Below are 27,322 nucleotides of genomic sequence, written 5' to 3'. Positions count from 1 at the left end.
TCTACAGTCCTTTGGAAACCCTGCAAGCTCTGGTTGCTATGGAAACTGCTGTTGATGAGTCAGTAAATTAATCTCTCTCTAAATCAGCACTTGAATAATCAATAGTTTGTTTTGGTGCTGGTGTTGACGTAGCTGGCACAAGTCCTCTTTTAAGTGATTTTAAATAACAGTACTGAGCTGTCCCCACTCTTGCAAGGGTAACAATGTCTGTGTTAATGTAGTAGCGGAATTTGAAGACTTACCTTCATGTTTTCAACTCAGTTTGGAGGGCGCGGGTTTACTCCTCTATACTTCCGTGTGTTTTAGGAGAAGGGAGTACAAGTGCTGCGGAGTCCACTTTTCCTCATGAAAGTTCAAGAGAACAGCAGCCGTCATCTGCCTCGGAGAGACAGGCCCCTCGGCCCCCACAGTCGCCACGCAGACCACCACATCCACTGCCCCCACGACTAACTATTCATGCTCCTCCTCAAGAACTGGGTCCTCCAGTACAGGTATAAACTATCTTTAGCAGTTCAGAAGACTCTTAAAAAATTACTGTATGATTTCTTCTAAATAAAACCCAAGTACTCTGCCTATTGTAAAAATGGATTACATCTATTTAGCATCCTAAAAATGGTAGCTGAGCAAACTGACTTAACATGTCTTGTCCTGCAGGTTATGGCTGGACAGGGAACATTAAAAGCAGTAAGGCCCTCATCATGGATTTGTATCTTGAAGTTATTATACCAATGTTGTTTCAGTCAGTGACTGCTGATATTTCCACTACAAAAGTTGTTCTTGAACAGGTTGTAACTCAGACAGGTTGGCAGGGGTTTTTATTAGTCTCCGCCTCTGAATTCTGCAAAAATATCCGGACTGAAATTATCCTTTACCATTAACTTGTTCCGAGGCTTGGGGCCACAATATTTCTGTGTTCAAGTTTTCTGTCCTCAGTAGAAAGTTGAGTAAGATAGTAATGTTGCTTACCCAGAATTTAAACCTACATGATTATTTTTCGTGATTAGACCAGGCAGCAGATACGAGATGTGGAGTAGCTGCTGCCGTGGTCTGTTCTGTAAGAAGGTATGATGCCTGTACTGAGCAGTGTTGCACACTGACTTGTCATTGTTACACTTACTCATTTAGCCACTATCCTTGGCTCTGATTGAACAATTGTATGTTATTAGAATTCCAGGAAAACATTCACGTTACTTCATTTTTTCTTTACTATAAAGAGAATCCAGATGACTCGAAGACAGTCGGTGGGCCGTGGACTTCAGCTAACTCCTGGTATAGGTGGGATGGTAAGTATTCTGAAGTCTACTACTAAAAATCTGCATTGAGGGAACTTTCATTACTCTTGGGTTTTATTTTGTTTTTTAAAGAAGTCTAGCTGCTGACTTCAGACGTGGGATGGTTTCTGTAGCCTTGCAGATAGTATAGTGTCTTAGTCCTGTTAATTTCTGTGTTAGTGGAAGGCAAATACTAGAAAAGTCCCAGGAAGCTAAAGCTCTTCAAAAGAGTTTGAATTTGTTTTGTCCAAGGCAGTTTTAGTTACTTGTTTTTAGAATCAATCTTTAAAGTGGATATATTACTGGGGGGGAAAAAAGGTTTTCAGCCTCATCCTAAGGGAACAAAGCTAATTCATTTAAGCTTTCTGTCTGTCTCCTTCAGCTAATTTTGAACCCTTTATCCAACTTTAACTGTATTTAAGAGAACAAATGCAAGTTCAGTGAAGGAGGGGAGAAAGAATGACTGACTAAAGAAGTATCTTTTCTGAGATCAAAGGCATCAGCTCAGTTTTTGATTCTGCTTTTGATTCTGTCGTTCAATTTCTGCTTGGAACTGGTCTCAGTACCTACTGATTTTTGCCTGGACAGTAACTGAGCACATGGCAGGGAGTTGAGGACTATTTTGGAGAAAAAGGTTTGAAAGATGTGGGAGGAAGACAGGGAGATGAAGAGAATGCCTTATGAGGGAAGAGGGAGCTGAGGTTTCTGGCTTTCTAGGCAACATGGGAACAAAGGACACAAGCCTATAGGGAAAAGATGATTTGATATGTGAAAAAACCCATATGGTAGGTACGTTACAGCAATCCAGATTAAGACAGATGATTCATATCTATTTATGAATGAGTCACCCTAAGATTCCTTTGTAGTCAACAGGGAGATGTGGCACTTCGATGGTATGATGATCTCATGGAGTAAATGTCTAAAAATCCTTTGAAAGATGGGTGCCCTGCAAATGTATGGGTTTTGTTTTGGGTTTGTTTTTTTTTTTTACCGTCTGTAAGGGCAATGTATATAACTAGCTTGGATTTAGATGTCTCAAATTAGACAAGAATTTTGTTAGAGCTAAATCTGTCTTTGTTTTGCTGGACAATGTGGAAAAAGCAAACCAACCATTAACTTGGCTTGGTAGAAACTGGAAATACATTGTAGGCTCTCATATCAGTCTCTTTTTTTGCAGCAGCAACACTTCTTTGATGATGAGGACAGAACAGTTCCAAGCACACCAACTCTTGTAGTTCCACATCGTACAGATGGGTTTGCAGAAGCCATTCAGTAAGTAGATGCCAAGAAAAAGAAAAAAGCATCTATTTCTTTCTATTTTTTCAGTGGAATGAAAATGAATTCAAATGAAATGAACTTGTGATTGGAGTAACATGCTAAAACGTGCTAAGTAGTATGATAGATGACTGCATCGACGAACAAGTAATCATTATTTGAACTGCGTATCATGAAACTTTCCAGCAAATTAGGAAGCAGATCATCTCCAATGTATTGTAACTTACTGACTTAAGAAGAGATTAAGCAAAAAAAAAAAAAGGTTTTTTATTTCACACACCCCTCCCCCCCGTGCTGCCCACTAATATTACCAATAAAAGTAGGAAAAGTTATCTCTGTTTTTGTCGGTTCTGGACATGTTCAGCAATCTATTTAAAATTGTGAGAATTCATAGGATGAATAAGTAAAGAATATTCTCTTCAGGACTGTTTTACTGATTTCGGATGCCGTCCAAACAAGTTTAAGAAACTAATTACTATTTAATTAGCAGTAGTTTAGCTGATTTTTATGGTCAGTATTAATTTATGTTGTGTCATGCATAATTTGTTCTCTTGTTCTGATCAGAAAGTTGCCCCTTCCCCTTCCCCCCATCATTGGAAAAATTGCAGAATTCCTTATATCTTTTTTTGGATAGTTCTCCCCAGGTAGCTGGAGTTCCTAGATTCAGATTTGGACCCCCTGAAGATATGCCACAAACTAGCTCAAGTCACTCTGATCTTGGTCAGCTTGCATCACAAGGAGGTAAACGATTTCTGTACTTTCTTTTCCATGGTTGCTAGAGTAAAAAACAAATAATGCAGTTAATAAAATGCAATTCTACTTCAGGCACTTGTTGAAGTGTGGAAACCTGTGACTCTTAAGTAATTGTCAGCAGAGAGAGACTAACAGAAAGTAAAAAGGTGTTTCCTTCAAGCTGTAATATTTCCTTCTATTTGTAATATGGTTTAAAAAGTAGAATGCTTCTGTGGGTGGGAACAACAGGCTCCTGAACCAGAGAAGCTGAAACTTTCTGTAGGACAAATTGCCTGCTGGGCACAAGAAACTTCATTTAAGGAGAAATGAAATATTGAAAGAATGGCTTTTAACTTTAATTTTACTGTTGGTTGTAGCTTTCCTGTGGTAAAATAATAGGGGAAAACAGCAAATGCAAAGAAATCTTTGGGATATATCCTTACCTGCTAAGAGATGGCTAAGCACTTTGTCTGTATTGTTGTTACTGTTGTCCTGAATCAGTCCCTTTCCCATGCATCCCTGTCAGCATGGAACAGTATGGAACAGTATTTCTCTCTTCGAAGAAAGCTCACAGCGAAATAGTGGCATAAGAAAAGGATGAAAGTAAAACAAATAGAAATATTTTCATCAAGGTTTTACCTTTCAATAAATTATCATTAGCTCTGGCAGCTTAAAATAACAAAAGTCTCCATATTTAAGTACAAATCACTGGATTTCATCAAGTGTACAGAGAAAAGACCTGTTTTTCAGCTGGCTATTTTAATTGTCACCACAACTTTGTGTTGCAGGTTTAGGAATGTATGAGACCCCACTATTCCTTGCTCATGAGGAAGAATCAGGTGGTCGTAGCGTTCCCACAACACCATTACAAGTAGCAGCACCAGGTAAGTGGCAAGAAATTTGCAGGGTGAAGTCAAGGTTTTAAACCTTGACTTTCCAGAAAAGAATTAGATTATTGTTGTTATAGTGTTTATTGCTACGTCAGGAGTAGCAACGCCTAAGATTTCCATAGTTTTTCTGTAGGAAATTCAAACTAACTCGATGTTTATTGAACCCTTCCCTGTACAGTGACCGTTTTTACTGAAAGTGCATCAGCTGACGCTTCAGAGCATGCTTCTCAGTCTGTTCCAATGGTTACGACGTCTACTGGCAATCTGTCCACCACTACAGAGGCTGGAGCGGGTGACGATGGGGATGAAGTTTTTGCAGAGGCAGAATCTGAAGGGTAAACTATGACTTGTTGGGTTCACTAAGACTTGATGGCCTGTTAGTTTTAATAATTTGTTTTCATCCAAGTGTGTGTGTGGTTCATTTTCAATTTAACCTCTTCTGGTAGGAAGGACAGTCCAAACAGGATTTAGTAATTTTGTGAAGTAGTACAATCTGACCTTTTCGTCTAAAACCAAAGATTTTCTTCTGATTTTCTTCTTCTGATTTAACATAGCTAATATAAAAGTCACCAAGTAAAAAAAGATACCTGTATTTTTTCAGAAGGCAGAGGACTCTGTAGTAATCAAATACTGATGGTAAAGGCCTCAGTTTGAAGGACTGAGGTTTGTAGAATAAAGGCTAAAGCATTCCTGTTTGTTAATAGAGAAAATGACTCCTCGGTCATTCAGTTAAGGCAGTGCAAGTACAAAAGATGTAGCACAAGGGAGGGGAATAAGCAGGTCTTAGGAATTTGATAGACAAATTTTGTCTTCCACTTTGCAAATGCAATTTTTAATATTTATAATAATTGCTATATTTTGTATTATGATCAAATACATTACAAATCTAAAAGGGGGTAGGTTATCATTTTCTGCTATATTTTACTTTTTATTTTTATTGGTTGCATAATAATAAAAGATCACAGTTTACCTAAACTTTTATCTACTGATTGCAGGAGGTAGGAGGTTTGGTCATAAGGAAATAAAATGTTACTGCTGCAAGTTAAATATGCCACACAGTTTTCTTGATGCAGCACCAACTTGGACTGCAATAGTCTGCCTACGAGTAAATAGAGCATAGGATGGCTATTCTAATGTTAAGGTCTCATATTTGTTTCTTACAAAACCATCTAATCTTTAGTGAATGAGAAGTATATCCATAGAGGAACTAAGTGGTTCACAGAACAATCTGTAGTTCAGAACAGGCTTTTAGCTTGATAGGAGACCAAGTCAATCTGTTGCTAGCAGAGAACAGGTATTTCCCACAGTTTGAGTTTTAGTTATCATCTTCTAACAGTTTTTATATGCTAATCAAGGTAAATAAAATGTATACCAGAAAGTGAGCTGCATTTAAATTAAATTGAATGTTTAATTTTTTTTCCAGCCCTATAATGCTGTTTGGTTTTTGTCTTTTGAAGACAAAATAACTTAGGTATTGCACCAGTGAGGGATCTTTAGGCACAACCGGTCAGTATGGTCCCTCCGCTTCACTTTTCCCCTATCTAAACATACCACCATCACGTTAGGTTTTTTAGTTATTGTTATTAAATAGGTTCTGTGACCGCCTCTGAAAGACAACTAGTATGTTGAATATGCATCTGGAGTTGGGCTGCATATCAAGGAAATTACATTGTTGTTTTTCTAAAAGCCAGAAAAATCTCTCATGACTGGAGCAGGGGGGACAGGAGAAAACAGAATAAAACCAGTGAGAATTTCTGGGGCAAGACATTTGCATAGGAATCTTTCTGCTCTGAGATGATGCTTTTTTCCCTGAGCTTTTTGAAACTATGAATACACTTACATGTTTTTCCTCCCTCTCCTTCTCTTCTAGAATTACTTCAGAAGCAGGCCTAGAAATTGATAGCCAGCAAGAAGAAGAATCTGTTCAAGCATCTGATGAGTCAGATCTTCCTTCCACTAGTCAAGATCCTCCTTCTAGTTCATCTGCAGGTACGGGTTAATTGCTGGAAGCTGTTGTTCAATACCATTTCATTAAGCGTGGGAACGTTTTGGACCAGCATCATGCACTGCTGATAGCCAAGATACACAAAATAAGATAGAACCCTTAGAGCAGCATCATGTTTTGATGCCTATAGTCTGAACGGCAAACAATTTTTACTTGGACCGCAGTAACTAGAGTAGGCCATAGTAAGAATAATGCTTCAAGGAGCCAAAGTTATTGATACTTTGGTGATTCTATCCACTGTTATGTTTGATATCAGATTTAAAAATATTTTTTAATTCAATTAAATCGTCAAAGAAAAAAATCATTGTTGAGTTACCAATTTACCACCTAGCATAGGGGATGAAAGAAGTCCCAAGCTTACTTCTTTTGAGGCTTTTATTTATATCAGAGAATATGTCAATGAAATAAGGATGCGCCTTCGTAATTTCAAAGTAAATTCGAGAGCATAATGCATATCAAATCATGTAAACATTAACAGTGAGAAACCACTAGACACAGACATTCTTTCCTGCGTTTCCGCTTCTTCACAGACACAAGCAGTAATCAGCCCAAGCCATTTCGACGTGTCAGACTTCAGCCACCGACATTAAGAACGGGTGTTCGTGGTCGTCAGTTCAACAGACAGAGGGGTAAGCATTCGCGGGTGCTCAAATTCAGACTCTCTTTCTTTAAAACAAGTTTTTAGTACATTCTTCCTGTGGGGACCATATATGAAGTACTACTGTGTACGTCTGTGTGTGCTTGTATGACATTAAATAATACAGCATCCCTACCCTAGCTTTCAATACGTTACCCTAAGAGTTCTGTAGTTTCGTTTTAGTATGTTAGCCTGAGCGGTTTTTAGATAGGCAAACTTTCTTCTTACGTGGCACTTGGTTCTCATCAATGGGGAGAAAGTAAAGTGCAGTAGATCGTAAACTTCACAAATTTTTAAAAGGAGATTTTAAAAATTTATGTTAGGACATAAGTTTAGAAATCTTCGTTTTTAACATTACATTTCAGTTTCCCATTTAGTACGTAGGGATTCCAGTTACTATCTCACTATGTCTTACACCGATATAAAAAACCAGCAAAAAAAGTTTATAGAAGTGTTACAGATTTTTGTAATGCAGTATAGAGTTAAACCGTGACAATAAATTATTGTTTGCAACTTCTCTGTTAAGAAAAAGCCTTAGATGAATTATATTCAGGTTGGCATTATTTTAACATCACAGAAGACTTGATAGTAGCATTGAAATACAGGTATCTGGTATTTTAAATGGGAAAAAAAGGCGAGGAGGTGGACCGAGGATAGATTTTCTTTCTAGTCTATCACCACTTAATAACAAAAGGGAGGGACTATCTGATTTCAGATACGGTAAGAATGCTATACTTGTTCTTTTGGCGCGGGGCCCGAGATAGGATCACAAGCCAGCAACCTTCTTTTAAATGACAGAAGTAGAATGTATCCATATCGCAGGCTCTAGGGGAGGAAGGGGGAGCTTCAATTTTACCAGAAAGGAAGTGCTCCACTGCAGTGGCAATTCCTTACGGAAGGATGAAGTATCACATGTACCAATGGTTGATTAAAAGGGTGAAAAGGATTTCTATTAATGCATTTGTTTTCCTTCCCAACACAGGTGTCACTCATGCAATGGGAGGCAGAGGAGGCCTGAACAGAGGAAATATTAGTTAAATGATCTGTAAAGTAATTACAGCTGTGTATACAAAAGTGCCAGTTTGCCTGTGGTTGCTTTAGTGTAATGAAGCCAGAGCTTAAAGCAGCATTTTATACTTAGATTTGTGTGCACACATTTCAATGTCTTTATTAATAAAATTAGACAAAATGTCAACATTCAAATGGCATCTTTTTTTAAAATCCTCTGCTGTGCATCACTTGCTAGGGCAGTTGTACCAGTCTTTGGATACAGTCTTTCCTGTGAGAGCGGTAACAGGTCTTGCTATTCTTTTGCCAACATCCAGACTGTAGTACCGATCTGAAATGAAGATATGTCAGAATTAAATTCCAGAAACTACAGTTAATACATGGAAAGAATCTTGAAGTTAAAGCCTTCCTTTTAATTTCATTTAGGCATGAATAACAGATTTTTCATTCCACATAAATATATATATGGAGTTGAGCAGCTATAACAATGAACTTTTGTCCTCAACTTTATTTTTTACATGTCCTTCTTTGTGTTTAGCTAAGTTTTACAGTACTGCTAATAATTGAATCTGTCCCAAGAACAGGGAGTAGGGACGAATACTCTTATACTGCTAGAACACAGAAATAGTCTTAAGAATTCGGAAATCAAACAAACTAGAAACTAAACAATCCTGCACTGACTACAAAAGTGGGAACTCCATGGTCCCCGAGTGTGAATTGGCCTACTTTCAGGTTAGGAATTAGATCATACTGGCAGAGACTTACTTCAGTATCCTGTATTTGGATACGGCTAGTTCTTAGAGCTTTTTTTTCTGAATAATACAGAAAATTCTGAGGAATGCTTTTACATGATCCTGGCTAGAGGGAAAGGATCTAGAATCATGAATAATTTTTTCCTGTGAAGCAAAATGGTTCGTGTCCCTCCCTTTTTTGTTTTGTTTTGTCAGAAACATAGCTCCATGGAAGCCAGTGAAAAAACTATCGATGTGTAGTGGTCCAAGGATTTCACTCTATCATTAATACAATATGTCAGGTTTGTTGTCACTTCATAAGCCTGAACTCTTACAGCAATGCGTTCCACAACTGGCTAGTTTGAATCATTGTACCTTGTTGCTGCTAGTTGTCCTGTAACTATTCATTTTTAATAGAAACATCTCTTGATTACAGGAAACGTTTTAATTCTCAGGACTTTTTAGTAGTGCTTAAAATTAGTCTTGCAGAATCACAAGCAGTAACCTCACGCTTCTTTCTTCCCCATCCCTTAGTCTTTTGAAATGTATAGTAACTTGCATTAGCTTTAACTTACTGTAAGAGAAGGCATAATAATCATAGCCATCTGGCTTATTGTAGTTGGGTAGCGATATAGTTGAATGAATTACTTTCGGGAGCCCTCTCCAGTAGGTATTTGTTTTGATTTCCTTGCGCAAAACTCCTGCAAGCAAAAGAAAACTTAAGTTAGGAGGTGTCGCCGTGTGTCTGCTGTAAGCTATTATTTGCTTGTATCATCTACAGCAAGCGAGATCTATTGGATTAAAAAACTTTAAAAGTACTATATTTAAAAAAAAATGGAACAGAATGTTGTGTTTCAGAAACTACTAAGATTAAAACGGTTGTATAAAAGAAACTTAATAAACATAAGTTACCAGATGGATATGGGTTGATTCTGACAGTCTGAATAACGCTTGGCATTCTTACTGCACGTTGAAAGCGTCTTCTTATTACAAGTCTCGGGACGTAAACTGGGTATCTTACGGTAACGTGGGTTCTTCTTTGACACTTCTTGGCGGGTTCTTGTCTGTACACATACTGTTGCATGTTGCCATCTAAAATAGGCATTTGTTTCATTTGGTTAAGAAAAACAAAAAAACAACAAAACCACCAAACCACCAGCTAGATCAGAGATGAAAATGTCGCTGATATCCGTATCACACAGGAAATCAATAGCAGCATTTTAATACATCTACAGCTGCTGCAGCCTTCAGCTTTTTATATCCATTCCTACATTTTGAGATAAAAGCCTTGCTCTCCAAATCCAACATGTGCTTCTAGATGTAGCGGTATCTCCTGCGGGCTCATTAGTTACTGTAGTAAGTACAATTCCAGGGGAACTGCTTTTGCTGCCATCATTCCTACTTATCGAGGAGAGGGTACGACCATCATTTTGGGCTGCACGAGAGGAGGGCTGGAGTCCAGAAAAAGATTGGCATTTCCTTAACCTCTGCTTTTTAAATTTGGATAACAATTCTTATGTTGGCAGTACATCATTCATATAAGATAAGGAAATTACATATTACATAATGTAATATGGAATAAGAAATGGGGAGGGAGATTTCCATACATCGGTATGAACTAGTAAGATTAAAGCCTCCCCTTCTCTAACTAACTTGAGACTAAAATAGTTTTACCACCAGATAAAACTTATTTTAATGTTTGTTCACTAAGATGCTGGATTCTATCCCTTACAGTCCTGTCCATTTAAAATACACTTGAAGATCTGTAAGTACTAATACAAATTTTTAAAGCTTCAGGCTATTTTTTGACCACCTAGCACACTCTGACATCACTTATCTTTCTGGTTTTGAAAGAAAGATGCCTTTCAGTCAAGAGAAATGGTGTTTTATTCCTGACTAATGCAATCCAAGCACTTCCTGATCGTCTGTGAACTTCTAAAATATGAGACATACCTTTTTTGATAAAATAAACAGATTCTGGTCTGTTGTTGTATCTTGCCACGGGGAGGGTTGCTACTATTTTCCCACTTAGCCCTGCAAATCCATTTGCAAGAGGTTTGGGATAGCCTTTATCCATAACACCGTTAGTGAAACGCCAGTATAGGGGGCCCTGATGATTTAAGGAAAGAATGAGCTTTAGAGGAAATTCATTCTTGGTAATTAAGCTTCAACACAGACATGAAAAATAATCACAACACTAGGATTTTGATAACTACATTGTAAAACTGACTGGAATCACTCCTCCTACATCCATTAAAAACAGGAAAAAAATATAACTTCATAAAATACCTTCTGCAGTCTTTTAACACCGCCTTTGAGTAGGAATAGAGTATCTTAGAAATGAACTGTTAAGAGTGGTTACTGAACAAAGTGGTTCGCTTTCTCTCGCAGGTGGAAAAAGCTGCTTGAATTCCAGGACCGAGTGATTAATTGGGACATAACTGCATTATGTCTTTAACGAGGCGTGTGCATTTCATTATCATCTTCTTTCAGGAAGGGAAATGTACTGGGAACTAATATAGGCCGTGTGTGGGCAAGGGAAAGACATGATAAAATATCACATTTTAAAGAGCTGGATTTTTTTGAAGTGTGGCTCATGTGTAAATATTACTCAATTACCAGTTATTCTGTCAATGCTGTGTCTCCTAGCCAATTACAGGGGAAAAAAACCCTGAATTGAGTTTTCCCCTGACAAGCAGACGAGGGGCAGCTGGGGCACCTTCACCCGCAGAGTTTCAAAGCCACCACGCTGTGTGAAAACACCATTTCTTCTAATGACCAACACGCGGCTCCTCCTCCGCGGGCCCGCATTTCAAAACCTGCACCTTCTTTAAAGCCGGCCTTGTCCTCCCGGTGCGCCCTCCCGCCTGCCCGCAGGGAGGGCTCCCCACCTTGATGAAGAAGGTCTTGCCGTCGCAGTTGCACCTGGAGAAGACGGCGTCGATGGGGGACGGGATGCCCCAGCCGTCGCTGATCCGGCGGGGGTTGGTCGTCGGCGGGCTCCTGCCGTTCAGCAGCCAGTAGTAGTGACCTGCGCGGCGGGAGGAGACGCGGTGAAAGGTGCGTGGACCGACGGACAGACAGACGCAGGGACGCGCTGCAGACGAGGGTCCCCTTCCCGCCTTTCCGCGCTCCCGCCCTCAGCACGCGGCTGAGGCGGCTCCTGCCCCGGCGGCAGCCCTGAGGCGCTGGGGGGTAGGGGACGGGGCGGGAGGAGGAGGAGGAGGAGGATGGGGGCCGGGGGCCGGGGCCGGGGCCGGCTTACCTCGGAAGACGGCCAGGGTGCCGTTCGGTAGCGCCACCATGCCGTCCGCCGGCTTCCCGCTGCACAGGTCCTTCTCGTCCTTCGCTGCAAAACACAGAGAAAGTGCGTTACCTGGCCCTGCCCGCCGCCTGCGGCTGTTAAATGCGGTCGCTTGTGGCGGGCGATGCTCGGGGCTCGCTGTCGTTCAGGCCTCTGCCTGGCCCTTGCCACGCAAAGGGTTTAATTACTCATTTGAGAGAGATTCTTGGAAAGTTTGGCTCTCGTGTTTTGGTCCCAGGAGTGCAAGACCAGCCGTTTACCTGAGTAGGTATGGATATCATCACTTATTGCCTACCTGAGTACCTGTAATTCAGGAAAAGACCTATAAATGCATCGTATGCTATGTTCCTCATTTAATTTCTTCATGCTCTGGGATGGTTACTTGATGTTTCTCCAAGCTGCTCTGGGGGGTTCCCCTCCCCCTCCTTATTTCTTAAAAAACCATTTACATTTACTTCTGGTTAAATATAAAGGAAGGATGAATCTGTTTTGGGCAAAAATCCAAGTACTTTCCATCTAAAAAAACTTTTTTTTTCCCCAAAATACATAAAAAATTGCCCAAGAACTTAGGGGCTCTATCTGATTAAAATAAACTGTGAGGACATGAAAAATGTGGCAAAAAGCACAGAGGAAAGAGATCACAAGGAAAAGACTTTTTGTCTGTCTTATGTGACATTTTTTGCATGTGACTTCCAAATGCCAGGTTAGGTACCATGAGTAATGGTGGGTATTCAGCCTGACTCCCTAGCAATGTTTTCATGAGACTTAGGAACGTATCTTCTTTGCCCTCGACTTTTTGTGTTTGCATCTTCCACAGTACTTACAGCAAACGTTTTTCAGGTGGACCAATTACTGAAACAAGATCACTGTTCTAACTACATGGAGAATTTCCATAACAACACAATTGAAAACGGATGCTGGCAGCTCTAGCACCGTGGTCATGGTTGGCCACCGGCACAGGAGTGCCACGACGGCACCAGATAGAAGAGTCTTGCATGTCTTTTACTCACGTGTTTTGTTGTGCCCTCTGGTTGAGTTATGGGTGCTTTTGTACCTACCGGAATGCAATTACCTTGTGTTTCTCCAGTTAAAATTGGCAAGTCTGCAGTTTGAATTAAAGGCTTGTTGTTTATCTCAGGCTCTTCTTTTACTGGCAGGGTTTCCTGGTCGGATGGACGAGGCTCATCTCTCGTGTCAGTAACCTCCTGGAAATGTATAGTTGGCTTGGATGTTCCTTTAGAAACAATAAACATTTCCTCTATTGTGTCTTTTTTCTCTCTTGTCGTGGTCTCTTTGGTAACTGTAGTTTCCTCTCCCTTGTCAATACTAGGGGCCTTTTCAGTGGCATCGTCCATTTCTTTCTCAGGTGTGACACTAGTTTCTTTGATGGTCATTACCTCTTTTTTACCAGCTGTTGTTGGCTCTACAACAACACAAATAGGACTTGGGCTCTCTTTAGCTGCTGCTACAGGCTGCTTAGTTTCCATAGTTGTGTCTCCTTTAGTTGTTGTCACAATCTCCCTGGGTTTAGGAGTTGCATCTGTTTTGGCAGTTGTTGTCAACACAGTGGGCTTGGGCATGGGAGTTGTAGCTGCTGCAGCTGCTGTTGTCACAGTTGCTGTTGTCACAGGGCTTTCTTCTCTTTGAGCTATTGAAGTCTCTTTTGGTATGGGAGTCTTGTCTTCTTTAGCTGGGGTTGCTTCTTCTTCTGCAGCCGTTGTTGCAGTCTTTTTGTCCATGGTAGTTGCTTCTGATTGAGCTGTTGTAGTGACAGCTTGCTTGGCTGTAGGAGTTGTATTTGGAATATCGTCCTTACCTTTAGGAGAGTCAGCTGGCTTAGCGGTTTTCACCGTAGTTACAGTAGTTGTGTCTTTCCTACTTGTTAACAAGTCTTTAAGCACAGTAGTTTTGTCTTTCTTAGGTGTTGTTATCTCTCTGTTCACCGTGGTCGTTTCTGTTTTAGTTGTCGGCTCTTCCGTTACAGGAGTAGTAACAGTTTTAGCTGTTGTTTTGTCTTTTTTGTCAGTTATTGTTACAGTCCTAGCTGCAGTCACCAGCTCTGGGGCTGTCTCTTCAGGTTTGGGGGTGGTGGGAGAGTCTGCCTTGGTCGTTGGTGCCTCTGGGGTTGTCTCTTTAGGTTTGGGGGTGGTGGGAGAGTCTGCCTTGGTCGTTGGTGCCTCTGGGGTTGTGTCTTCAGGTTTGGGGGTGGTGGGAGAGTCTGCCTTGGTCGTTGGTGCCTCTGGGGTTGTGTCTTCAGGTTTGGGGGTGGTGGGAGAGTCTGCCTTGGTCGTTGGTGCCTCTGGGGTTGTGTCTTCAGGTTTGGGGGTGGTGGGAGAGTCTGCCTTGGTCGTTGGTGCCTCTGGGGTTGTCTCTTTAGGTTTGGGGGTGGTGGGAGAGTCTGCCTTGGTCGTTGGTGCCTCTGGGGTTGTGTCTTCAGGTTTGGGGGTGGTGGGAGAGTCTGCCTTGGTCGTTGGTGCCTCTGGGGTTGTGTCTTCAGGTTTGGGGGTGGTGGGAGAGTCTGCCTTGGTCGTTGGTGCCTCTGTGGCCTCTGGGGTTGTGTCTTCAGGTTTGGGGGTGGTGGGAGAGTCTGCCTTGGTCGTTGGTGCCTCTGTGGCCTCTGGGGTTGTGTCTTCAGGTTTGGGGGTGGTGGGAGAGTCTGCCTTGGTCGTTGGTGCCTCTGGGGTTGTCTCTTTAGGTTTGGGGGTGGTGGGAGAGTCTGCCTTGGTCGTTGGTGCCTCTGGGGTTGTGTCTTCAGGTTTGGGGGAGGTGGGAGAGTCTGCCTTGGTCGTTGGTGCCTCTGGGGTTGTGTCTTCAGGTTTGGGGGTGGTGGGAGAGTCTGCCTTGGTCGTTGGTGCCTCTGGGGTTGTGTCTTCAGGTTTGGGGGTGGTGGGAGAGTCTGCCTTGGTCGTTGGTGCCTCTGGGGTTGTGTCTTCAGGTTTGGGGGTGGTGGGAGAGTCTGCCTTGGTCGTTGGTGCCTCTGTGGCCTCTGGGGTTGTGTCTTCAGGTTTGGGGGTGGTGGGAGTGTCCGCCGTGGTCACTGGTGCCTCTGGGGTTGTCTCTTCAGGTTTGGGGGTGGTGGGAGAGTCTGCCTTGGTCGTTGGTGCCTCTGGGGTTGTGTCTTCAGGTTTAGGGGTGGTGGGAGAGTCTGCCTTGGTCACTGGTGCCTCTGGGGTTGTCTCTTCAGGTTTGGGGGTGGTGGGAGAGTCTGCCTTGGTCGTTGGTGCCTCTGGGGTTGTGTCTTCAGGTTTAGGGGTGGTGGGAGAGTCTGCCTTGGTCACTGGTGCCTCTGGGGTTGTGTCTTCAGGTTTGGGGGTGGTGGGAGAGTCTGCCTTGGTCGTTGGTGCCTCTGGGGTTGTGTCTTCAGGTTTGGGGGTGGTGGGAGAGTCTGCCTTGGTCGTTGGTGCCTCTGGGGTTGTGTCTTCAGGTTTGGGGGTGGTGGGAGAGTCTGCCTTGGTCGTTGGTGCCTCTGTGGCCTCTGGGGTTGTGTCTTCAGGTTTGGGGGTGGTGGGAGAGTCTGCCTTGGTCGTTGGTGCCTCTGTGGCCTCTGGGGTTGTGTCTTCAGGTTTGGGGGTGGTGGGAGAGTCTGCCTTGGTCGTTGGTGCCTCTGGGGTTGTGTCTTCAGGTTTGGGGGTGGTGGGAGAGTCTGCCTTGGTCGTTGGTGCCTCTGTGGCCTCTGGGGTTGTGTCTTCAGGTTTGGGGGTGGTGGGAGAGTCTGCCTTGGTCGTTGGTGCCTCTGTGGCCTCTGGGGTTGTGTCTTCAGGTTTGGGGGTGGTGGGAGAGTCTACCTTGGTCGTTGGTGCCTCTGGGGTTGTGTCTTCAGGTTTGGGGGTGGTGGGAGAGTCTGCTTTGGTTGTTGGTGCCTCTGTGGCCTCAGGGGTTGGCTCTTCAGCGCTGGGGGTGGTGGGAGAGTCTTCTTCGGTCATTGGTTCCTCCGTGGCCTCAGGGGTCATATCTTCAACCTTAGCGGTGGTAGGATACTCTGCTTCAGTCATTGGTGCCTCTGTGGCCTCTGGGGTTGTGTCTTCAGGTTTGGGGGTGGTGGGAGACTCCGCTTCGGTTATTGGTTCCTCTGTGGCCTCAGGTGTTGTATCTTCAACCTTAGCGGTGGTAGGATAGTCTGCTTCGGTCATTGGTGCCTCTGTGGCCTCTGGGGTTGTGTCTTCAGGTTTGGGGGTGGTAGGAGAATCTGCCTTGGTCGTTGGTGCCTCTGTGGCCTCTGGGGTTGTGTCTTCAGGTTTGGGGGTGGTGGGAGACTCCGCTTCGGTTATTGGTTCCTCTGTGGCCTCAAGTGTTGTATCTTCAACCTTAGCGGTGGTGGGAGAGTCTGCTTCGGTCATTGGTGCCTCTGTGGCCTCTGGGGTTGTGTCTTCAGGTTTGGGCGTAGTGGGAGTGTCTGCCGTGGTCATTGGTGCCTCTGGGGTTGTCTCTTCAGGTTTGGGGGTGGTGGGAGAGTCTGCCTTGGTTGTTGGTGCCTCTGTGGCCTCTGGGGTTGTGTCTTCAGGTTTGGGGGTGGTGGGAGAGTCTGCCTTAGTCGTTGGTGCCTCTGTGGCCTCTGGGGTTGTGTCTTCAGGTTTGGGGGTGGTGGGAGAGTCTGCCTTGGTCGTTGGTGCCTCTGGGGTTGTCTCTTCAGGTTTGGGGGTGGTGGGAGTGTCCGCCGTGGTCACTGGTGCCTCTGGGGTTGTGTCTTCAGGTTTGGGGGTGGTGGGAGAGTCTGCCTTGGTCGTTGGTGCCTCTGGGGTTGTGTCTTCAGGTTTGGGGGTGGTGGGAGAGTCTGCCTCGGTTGTTGGTGCCTCTGTTGTCGCAGGGGTATCTTTCTGAGCCGTAGTGGTCTCTTTGGTAGTTGTTGCTGTTGTGGTAGTACTTGTAGTAGGAGGTAAACTGGGTTTTGGAGTAGATGTAGTTGCTTTGATTGGTGTGGTTGTAGTTGGAGCAGGACTGGTCACTTTGTTTTCCAGTCCACTGCCAGTATCTATGAGAACAAATATATATTACTGTAAGATATTGGAATTGCAGTGCATGCACCTATTGCATATTAATTTATTATACCAGATCAGAAATAGCTGCTTCTCTTTTGAATAGCAATAGTTGTATTTATGGTCTTTGCTCCAAAAGCTTTCTGTGTAAAATTGCACTTAATTAGCTTTAAAGTGGTTGAAACATTTATTTAAATTAGCAAAAAAAAAAGGATATGTGGAGACCTAAGTTAAATTGATAAATGCAAGTTTATGGACTTAGGTAACTGTCAAAAGATAAATAATTTAGAAGAACCATACTAGCCTGGACTGGGTTAAATGTGAATTCCGTTTGTCTGCATGGGACTTTGCAGCAGCTTAGTTAAGTTTTAAGTAATCCTTTTGGCTAACCTGTCGCAACTCCAAGTACAGCATGGCAGATTTTAGTTTGGTGTTTCTAGGTAAGGCCACCTGGTGTTTCCATCCTTCATCGTGGAAGGGGCACCACGCTATAAAATATAGTCCTTCTGATGAGGCACTTCCCTCCTCAGTCTGTTCTTTTCTTTCTTTCTCTGGCCTTAATTATAACATGGCCTGCACCGATCACCTTGGCTTGAAGGAGAGAGCTAAGGAAATGAGGAAAACTTTCTGAGTGCAGACACCTGACTGCATCTCCTGCTGTATCTGTGTATCTTGGGTGGTTTTCCTCCTTGTGATTTACAGCTTTGACTCTCTTTACTTGTACATGTAGTTACACTGACTTAAGTACAATTGTTAATGTAGCTATGTTCAGCAAAAACTAACAGTAAATGTTTCTGCTTTTTAATCTCTCCACTAAGTGTTATCTCTGTGATGTTTTGCCATTTAGTTCTGTTTTCACATAGGGGTTTTTTCTATGATTCCTGCTGTGTTGCTCTCTACTATTACAACTGAATGGGCATTTGTTTCTTGAAAACCTGAAAAAAACCCCAAGTGTAGCATCATCTGGTTTGGGGCCATGTTGTTCAGCTTTTGAACTAATCTAAAAAGATCTGAGCTGTTGCTGATGGTCACAGCCTGACGACTGTTAGCAGCCCTGATGCAGTGTCTGTCCCAGCAGACCAGAACTTAAAATACTGCAGTGTGAGAAATAATCCTTGTGTAAATGTATTGTAGAAACAGTGCACTATGAGCAGAGCGTTGCAGAATACGTTTTCCTCCCACCCACAGTGTCTGAAATACCATAAGCCAAGTGGGATCCTGTTAATGGTTATTTGAATGTCCTTAATTTTGTTTCATTTGACCCGCTATGTTGATTTTTGCAATAGGAAATTGCCACAGCAGAAAGGCAAGTACTCAAAATAAAAATTAAAAAATGTAAGGATTAAAATATTGGCCAAAATTGACTTCTAGTCTCATTTCATACTTGTTACTTCAGGTTTCAAGTTCAAACTGATCTCCCAAGTTATCACTTAAAATGCTGGAACAGAATATCAAAGAACACAGGAAAGCAACATATTTTCCGTTCAGAAAAAATAAATTCTGTGTGTTTTCTGAAGCTGCATGAAGCCTGGCTTGATTAAAGCTGGAGAAACCTTCTAGGAGACTTTCCTGTCCTGGTCCTGCCAATTCATCACTGTCAAAATACAACACCCTTCCTGTTCCAGCCGGGGACTTGGTCCAAAGCTGACAATGGCGTGTAACATATTTTTGGAAGATGTGTGTGAAAATCTAATAGAGACGCAGGAGACATCACCACACTCCAACATCTGTGTTAAGTGACCTCTCCAAAGTCAGTATCCTGAGGTCTAGGTGAGGTAATTAGTTTATAAACCGAGCGCTTCCAAGCTTGGTAACTGTCTGGTAATGTCTCGCATCGGCTTTCTATTTCCAGAGCAGGAAAATGGTCTTTAATGTTCCTTCAGGTAACACCCATCCTGTTTCATTCATATGCTTTCCTACCTTCCGTAACTTCCTGGGGCTGCGTTACTTCCTCTGGCTTCTTTTCCTCATTTTTGGATGACCTTTTAGATGTTGGTTTGTTTGGTGGAGGAGTCTTAGGTGATGGCTTTTCTTTGTGTGCTGAAAGAAATAAAATAATCTGTTAATGGGAGCGTTTGTCTTTAAAGGTGCTTGGTGTCAACTGTACAAGAAAAAGGCGATTACAAAATTTCAGTGACCATATTCCATATAAATCTAAGTTTCTTCCTATCTGTAGAATCCTTTAAAGTATTACTCAGGGCAAAAAAAGGAAAAAAAACCCTTGGATCTCGAAGTGTTTCATCCCAGATGGGAGAAATGTTTTTCCTGGAAGTTTGAGGTGAGGCATTCTTTGCTAATGTGAATTTTGAGGTGGGAAAAAGACAAATTCTGAGCGGAGCTCTACATTCTGAAAATTTGTCTAATTTTTTTGTTAGCTAATTTTTTTGACTTGGGGCTAACTCACTACAGATGACTTACAGATGTCTTGGGGCTAACTCACTACAGTGTATCTCTGAGAGCTAGCATATTAGCCAAGCATTTACTTTGATAATCCCCTGAAGATTTAGTTACATTGTAGTTCTTCAGACATGTGATAATTCTGCACATAAGTGATCATTTCAGAGAGACATCTTAAAAGCAATTGTTTTTTGAAAGAGACAGAAGCTACAAAGTAGGTATGGACCAAAGAAACAATGCAAGGTCTAAGTATTAAGCTAGCTTCTAGTAGTCTGAGTTTTAGGAGAAATTGGAGGTTTGTGTTCAGATCTTCCAACTCTGAAGATTGCATGGAATTTCACTTGCATCCAGTAAGAGCTAGAAAATATTTTTTAATTCATTGTTGGGTCAAATTGCACAATTGGAAGTGAGACCCTCTCCCCCCGCTAGCATAGCCTTGTAGAAGGGTATTGTTAGTTGTAAAAAAAGCATGATGGAGCTCAGGGTACCTGCAGGATCTTTTTGGTCCAACTAACGGAGTTGGTAACTGCCATAGGTTATGTGTAATGAGCCTTTCACAAAAGGAGTGGTATTTTTGTCTCGTAAGGTGATGACCATGGTATCAAAGGATTTACTTTCATAGCAAGCTAGTACGCAAAGCAAATAAGGTTGGGTGGTGGACTATATCCTGAAGCTTTTAGTGAGAAAGAGAGAGAAATTGTAATTGTTGAATAAAAACACTTCGGGAGCTGAATCAGCTCTCTGAGGAGTCAGCAGTGGCAGGGGGAATGTTTAACCAGTCCTTAACTGCGTGTGCATGTGTATTCTGGGGATACAGGGCTTCTGGGGGATAGGAAAGATAAAAATGATCTCGAGGTACACATTGTAAACTTAGCTTCACTGTACAGAACAAAGTGTTCAGAAGATGCAGAAACGGCAAAATGAAAGTTCGCTGCATGGCCTTAAGTTACTGCATTATTCCAGAAGGTTTAACAGGTTTCTCACGCATAGAGAAAATATCAAAATACTGAGTAGAGTTGTAGGCTGGGTTTTGGGGATTTTTTGTTGGCTTTTGTTGGGTTTTTGACAAAAATCAATAGCAAAGCTAAGTAACTAAAATATTAGAAGAAACTCTCTAAGATTAGGAGCGGTTGGTTAACTTTTCCTTGTATTTGAATTGAAGAACAAGTGAGAAAGCTAATTATCTTTTGTGAGCATTCATGTGTGTTAAGCTCCAGCAGAAAGAGGGAGGAGTTAAGTAACTTCAAAGGCAGGAAATTCACCTAAAGACACTTCTAAGACATTTATCCTCTTCTAGACATCCAGCCAAAAAATGCTGAACACAGAGTCCATTTCAGTATAAATTACTGTACAACTGAGTAGCAAAACCAAGCCGCTATGCCAGCACCTGGGGACTGGGAGTGGTTCATAAATGATAATCCATAACTCATCTTGTTTGTTGAACTGCACGCTTTGGAAACTGGCTGCCTTGGAGGTTGTCTGGTCTGTGAATGCAGCAACCCGGTGCCAAGCCATGTTTGCCAAGTGTGTTCACAGAAATGAATGTAGGTCCATAAGTAGCAGAAGGTTTAAGGACATGATGAAATTAAACATATTCTGTTGGTGTTTTCTAGACCAGAACTTAATTGCTGGTGTCATTAAAGCTACTGCTCCTCCAGATCTGTGCTCAGCTAACAAAAACCCATCAGATTCTGCAGTGAAGGACAGAAAAACACAAGCGACTGTGGGTCAGAGTAATCCTTCCCTGAACTGAATTTGCAGCCTAAAGGTTAAATGTGCATTAAAATGCCTCTTACTGCAGTGAATGTCTAACTACTTCTAACCAGGCAAATCCTACAGTTCCTCCCTCTTGCCCCAGAGACGGGGTTCTGTGTTGGGCTGCTCTTCCCATTTTGGATTCGAGGCGGGGAGGATCTAGGATCTCAATATGCTGCCAGTGGCTGCAGTAACCCAAAGGAAGTGGTCTGGAAGTTCAAGTAGTGCTATCCCAATGCAGGGTATAGGTATTCTCCGCTTTTGGATGGGTGGGGAATTTAAAGGAGTTGGACCTTCCTTCATTACTACTTTTTTTGTAAGACGAACTAGACTTTTTTTGCAATGTGTCATTCATTTCCCCCAGCTTCTGCCCTTGAATTCTATTACTGATGTAACTTAAGCAGCATGAGTGGAAGTGCACATGCCAAACCTGGCCTTACACGTATTCTGGGTGACGGCTCTGATAGTAAATTAGAGTATGGCTAGTGCCAAAAGAGGCTAACGCAAAATAAAACTTTACCCTCAGAATTCGTATCTTGGTGATGGCTTCCAGTATATCTACCTTTATGCATCAGTAAAGTGTTCATGCTTGAGAAAATGCCCAATCTATTCTTGAAATTAGGTTTTGTTGGTTTTGTTTGTTTTTTGTTCAGTAGCTAACTTCTTGTGTCCTAAGAAGCCTGCACAGTTAATGTTTTATGGTAATGCAAAGCATCTATATTTAAATACATCTAGGAAAAAATACAGCAATAAAGAAATTCCTTACCCTCTTTACAGTGTTTCGCGTAGTCTGGGCAACATTTGCCATATCTTTCACAGTCTGCGTCACAGTCACACTCTCTTCCTCTTTCAAAGGCTTCAAAGCAACGTCCTCTGCAGGAGACTGCTGCATAAGGCAGAACAAGAGTTAGTATTTTTGGCTAGCTCACATTTAATGCTGGGACCTTTCTACAGTGAAGTCATTTGCATAAGCTGATGTAAAGAACAGCTTCATAAAATCAGGTGGTTATTCTGGTCTGATCCACAACTTGTTTGTGTAATTGTGGGTTTTGGATCAGGCTGTACAACCAGAACCGCACTTTGCCATTGCAGTATATTGAGACCGTTTAGAATTTGTAGTGGGATAAAATGTGACCTCAGAGTTCACTTTAGCTAGGTCCCATCACAGAAGGCTTCCATTTCCCTAATCAAATAGCAGTTATCTCAAGAATAGTATTTAAATTCTGGGTTGGGTTTTCAAAAAGGTATTCATCAGGGTACCACTTTGCATTGAGAGTGCTGTCTACCAAAGCATTTCTGAAAAATAATTTACCTAAATAGGTCATGACCAAGTGTACCTGGTGTCTCTGGGCAAATACTGTAACTTAACTGTGTGAATGAGTTAATGAAGTTACATTTTTGAAATGTTATCCCAGTCTATTTAATACAGTTCTTAAATTATTAATACTAAAGGAGTATCTACCATGTTTTGACATGATTAATAACCACATGCTTTTAATATTTCATAATTGGTTAACTTCTGACCACTTCAGTCACTGCAAAACTTCAGTTTCGTATCAAATAACGACCAAATTGTTTTGGAAAGTGTGTGCACGTCTATTACAGACTTCAGCAAAACATGCTTGATGTGTTTTTCATGGACAAAATTTGACCCTAAATATTTACATTACATTGCAATATAATATTTATTAACATTAAGTAGTACCTTTAATAGGTACTTAGTTAATTGTTAAATGGAAGTGATTATGTTAGACCTGAGGTGGATATTTTTTGAGGATGCTTAGCATCTCACAGAACTGAGCCAAAAATTAACTATCACTTGGTATTTCCAGAATTTACCATGTGATCTATTATTCTTGTCCTGTATCTTTTCTGTACATAAGTCTCTGTTGAAGTCATTGTCTTTGTGGCACGCATAAAATCATATTTTACAATTAAATCACTAGCAAAATTAGGGTTACTGTATAAGCGGATTCTGAACGCCTTTTGACCAGTGTAGATGTGGAGTGAGTCTGTTGATGCCAGTGGATTCATCTCACATGCATAGGTGAGAATTGTTTTTATTTTATGATGTTAGGGCAGTTTTTATTCATAAACAATATCTGGCATTTCTCTAATTTAGTGAGCATCGATCACGCACTAACTGGGCAACAGTCCTTAGTCAGACTGCCTGCATCCTTTAAGGATGGCGCCTACTGTGCTTGCCTGAATGCAGAGATTTAGGGTAGAACAGGGAAGACTTCCTCTAGCCTTAAGCCTTTCATTAAATGTTATGTAGATGCCAGAATAACTTTAGAATCTGGCCCACAACAAATAAATAGCCTACATAATTAAAATGCCTCGGTATGTACTTTCACTTATGAAAAATGCTGATGTCCCCTCGCAAATCAAAATCAGGTCAGGGAAAGACTGAAGTGCGAGTGTTTCCAGTGTGCCGGTCAGAATTAGCATTTTAGGAAGCACTGCCTCTGCATTTTGAACTGTGTTGCTGGATCTAAGAAGTCTTATCTTACACCTGTAATCTTACTAGAACTACAGTGTAGCGTAACGAACTGCAGTTATCTAAATCACTGATATTTCTGACATTGGGGATTCATAAGAAATTTTTTTTTTTTAACCCTCAGTAAAACAGTCTGAAACACCTGTATTTTTTTACACTATACAGTTTTGCATATAAATAAAGCATATAAAATAATACTCATCCAACCATCTTTTCTATCAAACTCTGGACGTGGTTCTGATCCAGAATCAATTTCTATCCATGGAAGGACACCCTCTGACTTTGGATTAGACCCTACAGCCTCCATACTTCTTAAACTTGAGTTGGAATGTCCCAGAATTTCTTCCTGGGAAACTCTGACTTTGCTTTTACCAATTTTTGTATAAGAGACAAACAGATATAGTACAAATGCACTAAGAGAAGAAAACAAGCAGTAAGTAGACTGTTCCCCCGCTCTTGCCCTGCTCTGCTCTTCTGAAAAGCAAAATCCTTTTCTCGGTGATAACCTGTGGATACACAATTTTCTCTGAATGGGTTGCGAGAGGTTATCACTGAGGTTTTGAGGAGGAGAGCAATACACATAGGAGAGGAGAACGAGGACACAGTGAACTGAAGGAGACATGTAAGCATTCAGAGGAGAGACGCTGGTGTGGTAGGGAGTTGGAGCAAACGGGAGGGGAAGTCTTGCCGATAGGAACTGGCTGTGTTTGGGAACTTACCCACTGTGCAGACTTTCTTGAAGTCAGGGCAGCACTCCATGTAGTGTTGACAGTTAAAATCACAGTGGCAGTCATGCTCTCTAGAATACCCTTCCCCACATCTCCCTGTACAGCTTGATAAATCTAAAATCACACAACACCGGTGTAAACATTGCCAAACCGAAATGGTACGTAAGGAAACGCTAAACGGCAAAGTAGTAAGCTTTATCTTTTTTTCTACAGAATGCCATTTCTTCACTCAGTATTGCAGAACTGTGGGCCCGGTGCAACCCCTCCTGAAGGCATATGGACCAGAGGTTTGCTCTGAGCCAGCCTGAGGACCGGCAGCAGCGCGCCCAGGTTGGAGGTTAACTTTTCCTGTTTCTCTTGAAGATTAATGAATCCCTGCGGACTGGTTCAGTAATATGGCCACACCAGTTCTGGCATCCAAACTAGCCCATGCAGATTTATCTTAAGCAGTATGTCAGCCAGGCACTATATTGTTTTGCAGACTTATTCTGAACCTTAATTCACCCTAAGTATGGCTATAGATGTGCGCCCACACCGCCATACCCGACAGACTCATTTTACTTTTTGTAATGTTCTACATAATAACCAAATAAAACCAGTTTAGCTTGCAAACTGGTGAGCACTGTCATAATAAATGCAGGTGCCCGGAGCCATTTTTATTGGCGGTTTTCAAAATCTGCCTGCCCTCTACGTTATTTTTTCCCCCTGAGGTCAGAGAGGAATTTGGTATCAACTCTGAGATTAGGAACAGTTGGGATCTAGTCCTGCAATCTTCCATAAAGTACTTTCTGTTTGTTAATTAGGAGATTACTTCCTAGCAGAGTAACATAAAAGCTCATCCCACAACAGCCTTACTGCTAGACTGCTGTAGTGTTGGAAAATGCTAGATAATAGTAAATGTGCAGGTTACAGGTGGTAAGCAAGACGTGGGGAGGTCTGCTTTCAAACTGCACACATTCAGGCTCGGCAGCGGTTTGTTACCTTCCACTGCCAGATCAGATATTCACCCTGGAACAACTCCCCTTCCTACGTGAAATCTCTACTAACATAACATGCTAACAGCTTCTTCTGGAAATGAAACATGCAGGACCACAAGTGAAGCGCCCCTAAATACAAACAAAGAAGCTGAACAATCAGCAAGCTAAAACAGAGTTAATCTGCTGAAACATTGAGGAACAACAAGAACATAACGAGAAATAACATGTAACACAACACCAAAGACAGTTTCTAACAGCACACACTCCACATGTGTGTGTATGAAGGAAGACCATGGGATAACAAATAATTATATACATTGTGATTTTCAGCAGTTAGATATAATGTCTGTTATCACTTCTTTACAAACAATGAAGCGGGACTAGGGAATAAATGGAAAAGTTAACGGACTCTTAATAGGGGAGTTGAAAAAAGAAACTAGGCATCTTCCTTTATGGATGTGTGCCCAATATATTGCACCCTTCTTCCCTAATGGGAAGAAAATATAGATAAGTCCAAAAAGTAACACGTTTTCATTCATTTATTTGTTTTAAGTTTATGACTTGTAAGTTACGAAGTTACTTCTAAGAAAAATGCCTAAACGGTTCTAGTGTCTGTTGGCAAGAATCTTGATTTTTGCTGAAAATAGCAGGAAGGCTCCCATCAGCTACCGAGGGTGCAGTGTCAGACTGCTCTGCCCTGCAGGTCAAATCTGACACCTGCTGCGCCCTGAGGAGCTGCTCAGATACACAAACGTTATGTCTTCTACTATCAAGTAGTAATAACTTATTTTCTACCAGCAAGTAATACACAATGTTATCACTACAACTTGATAGCTACTTGAGAACTGTGACAGCACAGGACTTGCCAGGCTGCAAGTTCTTCTGTTTCTTCATAACGGTGCTACTTTAGTTAGAAATCAATTACAGAGCTTTGAGAGTAAATAAAAATATGTAGTATTAGACAAATAATTGCCAAAATTGGCCTCGGTGGTGGTAATAACAGTGCATTTAACAGCAAAGCACTTAGCACGGTATAGACATTCCTTTCCCTGAGCCTATTGTAGTTAAATATTTCTAACCAAATTATGTGGATATTGTAATTTTCGATTATTCCTTGAATCACACTGCAAATCACTTGAGCTAAATATGTCAGTCTGAGGGCGACAGGATCTGTAGAACATGTCTACAGAAAAAGAAGTAGGTTCATACACATTTTGCATGATATTCATATTTATACGTTATTCCTCCAAAAAGAGGACCATGCTGTACCAAAATATATGTATGAAAATATTCAGTGATGACAAAACTGAATCAAAATGCCTGTCTGAATAAATATAAAGTTCTAGAACTCAGTATTTTTATGAAGATGCATTTGAAGCATTCTTTGTATTTGTCAGATATCCTAGACACTCTCCCTTCAACTTTGTATGTTACAGTACCTTCAGAAGACACTTCTTGAATCAAGGACAGTGAAAGGATCACCAGGGGTACGCAAAGTATGTTCCATGTGATCATTACTTTCAGGTACGACATCATCCCTAAAAAGAAATAATCTCACATCACTACATGCAATTCAATTAATCAGTTCATAATTTTTAAAAAATTGCAGTGCATATCTTTATACATAATACTAGTTTAATAACAACATAAAATTAATACTAAAATTATTCGAGGACAAATTGCTAATTTAGCATTACTCCATAAATTCTCTCTTGGTTATTAGTCGATTAGCTGTTAAACTTTGTAGTAAGACTAGGAAAATTCATTATTAACAAATAACACAAGTAATTTTTTGCAGAATTCTAGTATGTGAAAACTACAGTCACAGTCTTCTGCTTTTAACATGGATGCAGTTCAGTACAACAGTTTCTAAGGTTATAATACTGATAAATATAAATGTAAAGTAAAAAAAAATACTGTCAAAACATTAGTTATTAAGCAACATAATTTTAGAAACCCTAATCTATCATTGAAATATTAGTGTTTAAATATGTCCAATGGAAATGCAGGATAAAAGTAAATCTTCTTTCAAAAGGAAAACTTGTCTGGTTTTTCTGTTCCAGTTCTTCATTTTCCTTTTGAAGAAGGGCACTTTGATCAAAACGCTCAGAGTAGACATAGGTATTACACTTACCTAAC

At 41.5% G+C, this 27,322-nt stretch overlaps 2 protein-coding genes across 4 annotated transcripts in view; one reads left to right on the top strand and one right to left on the bottom strand.

The window, feature by feature from the left end:
- TPR (translocated promoter region, nuclear basket protein) overlaps positions 1-8,013 on the top strand; it is a 42,455-nt gene extending 34,442 nt beyond the window's left edge. The window contains exons 43-51 of one of the 3 annotated variants that reach the window (XM_075156975.1): positions 307-491; positions 1,215-1,283; positions 2,452-2,543; positions 3,181-3,287; positions 4,067-4,162; positions 4,347-4,503; positions 6,039-6,157; positions 6,704-6,802; positions 7,793-8,013. In XM_075156975.1, coding sequence (XP_075013076.1) covers positions 307-491; positions 1,215-1,283; positions 2,452-2,543; positions 3,181-3,287; positions 4,067-4,162; positions 4,347-4,503; positions 6,039-6,157; positions 6,704-6,802; positions 7,793-7,848 — 980 coding nt within the window. In that variant the 3' untranslated portion in view covers positions 7,849-8,013. Of the gene's footprint in view, positions 1-306; positions 492-1,214; positions 1,284-2,433; positions 2,544-3,180; positions 3,288-4,066; positions 4,163-4,346; positions 4,504-6,038; positions 6,158-6,703; positions 6,803-7,792 lie in introns of all 3 variants that reach the window. The other 2 variants (XM_075156974.1, XM_075156973.1) reach the window with 2 other exon arrangements.
- On the bottom strand, positions 6,542-16,259 carry LOC142085226 (uncharacterized). The gene is made up of 8 exons (XM_075157017.1): positions 15,714-16,259; positions 12,926-13,955; positions 11,815-11,898; positions 11,441-11,580; positions 10,503-10,659; positions 9,462-9,641; positions 9,125-9,250; positions 6,542-8,149 (listed from the first exon to the last, which is right to left on the bottom strand). Exons 1-8 carry the CDS (start codon positions 16,257-16,259, stop codon positions 8,046-8,048), a joined length of 2,367 nt encoding a protein of 788 aa, XP_075013118.1. The 3' UTR covers positions 6,542-8,045.
- Between the last annotated feature and the right edge of the window lie 11,063 nt (positions 16,260-27,322).

The sequence above is a fragment of the Calonectris borealis genome, chromosome 8 (assembly GCF_964195595.1).
Source record: "Calonectris borealis chromosome 8, bCalBor7.hap1.2, whole genome shotgun sequence".
Taxonomy (NCBI): Eukaryota; Metazoa; Chordata; class Aves; order Procellariiformes; family Procellariidae; genus Calonectris; species Calonectris borealis.
This window is presented reverse-complemented; position numbering and strand designations above follow the sequence as displayed.

Coding starts and splice junctions, on each gene's coding strand:
- LOC142085226 (XM_075157017.1), bottom strand. CDS start 16,259: ATGACCACGGCAGACACTCCCACTACGCCCAAACCTGAAGACACAACC. Junction 13,956..15,713: donor CAACCCCTGAGGCCACAGAG/GCACCAACAACC, acceptor CCAACGACCAAG/GCAGACTCTCCCACCACCCC. Junction 11,581..11,814: donor CACCCTGGCCGTCTTCCGAG/GTAAGCCGGCCC, acceptor CCCGCCGCGCAG/GTCACTACTACTGGCTGCTG.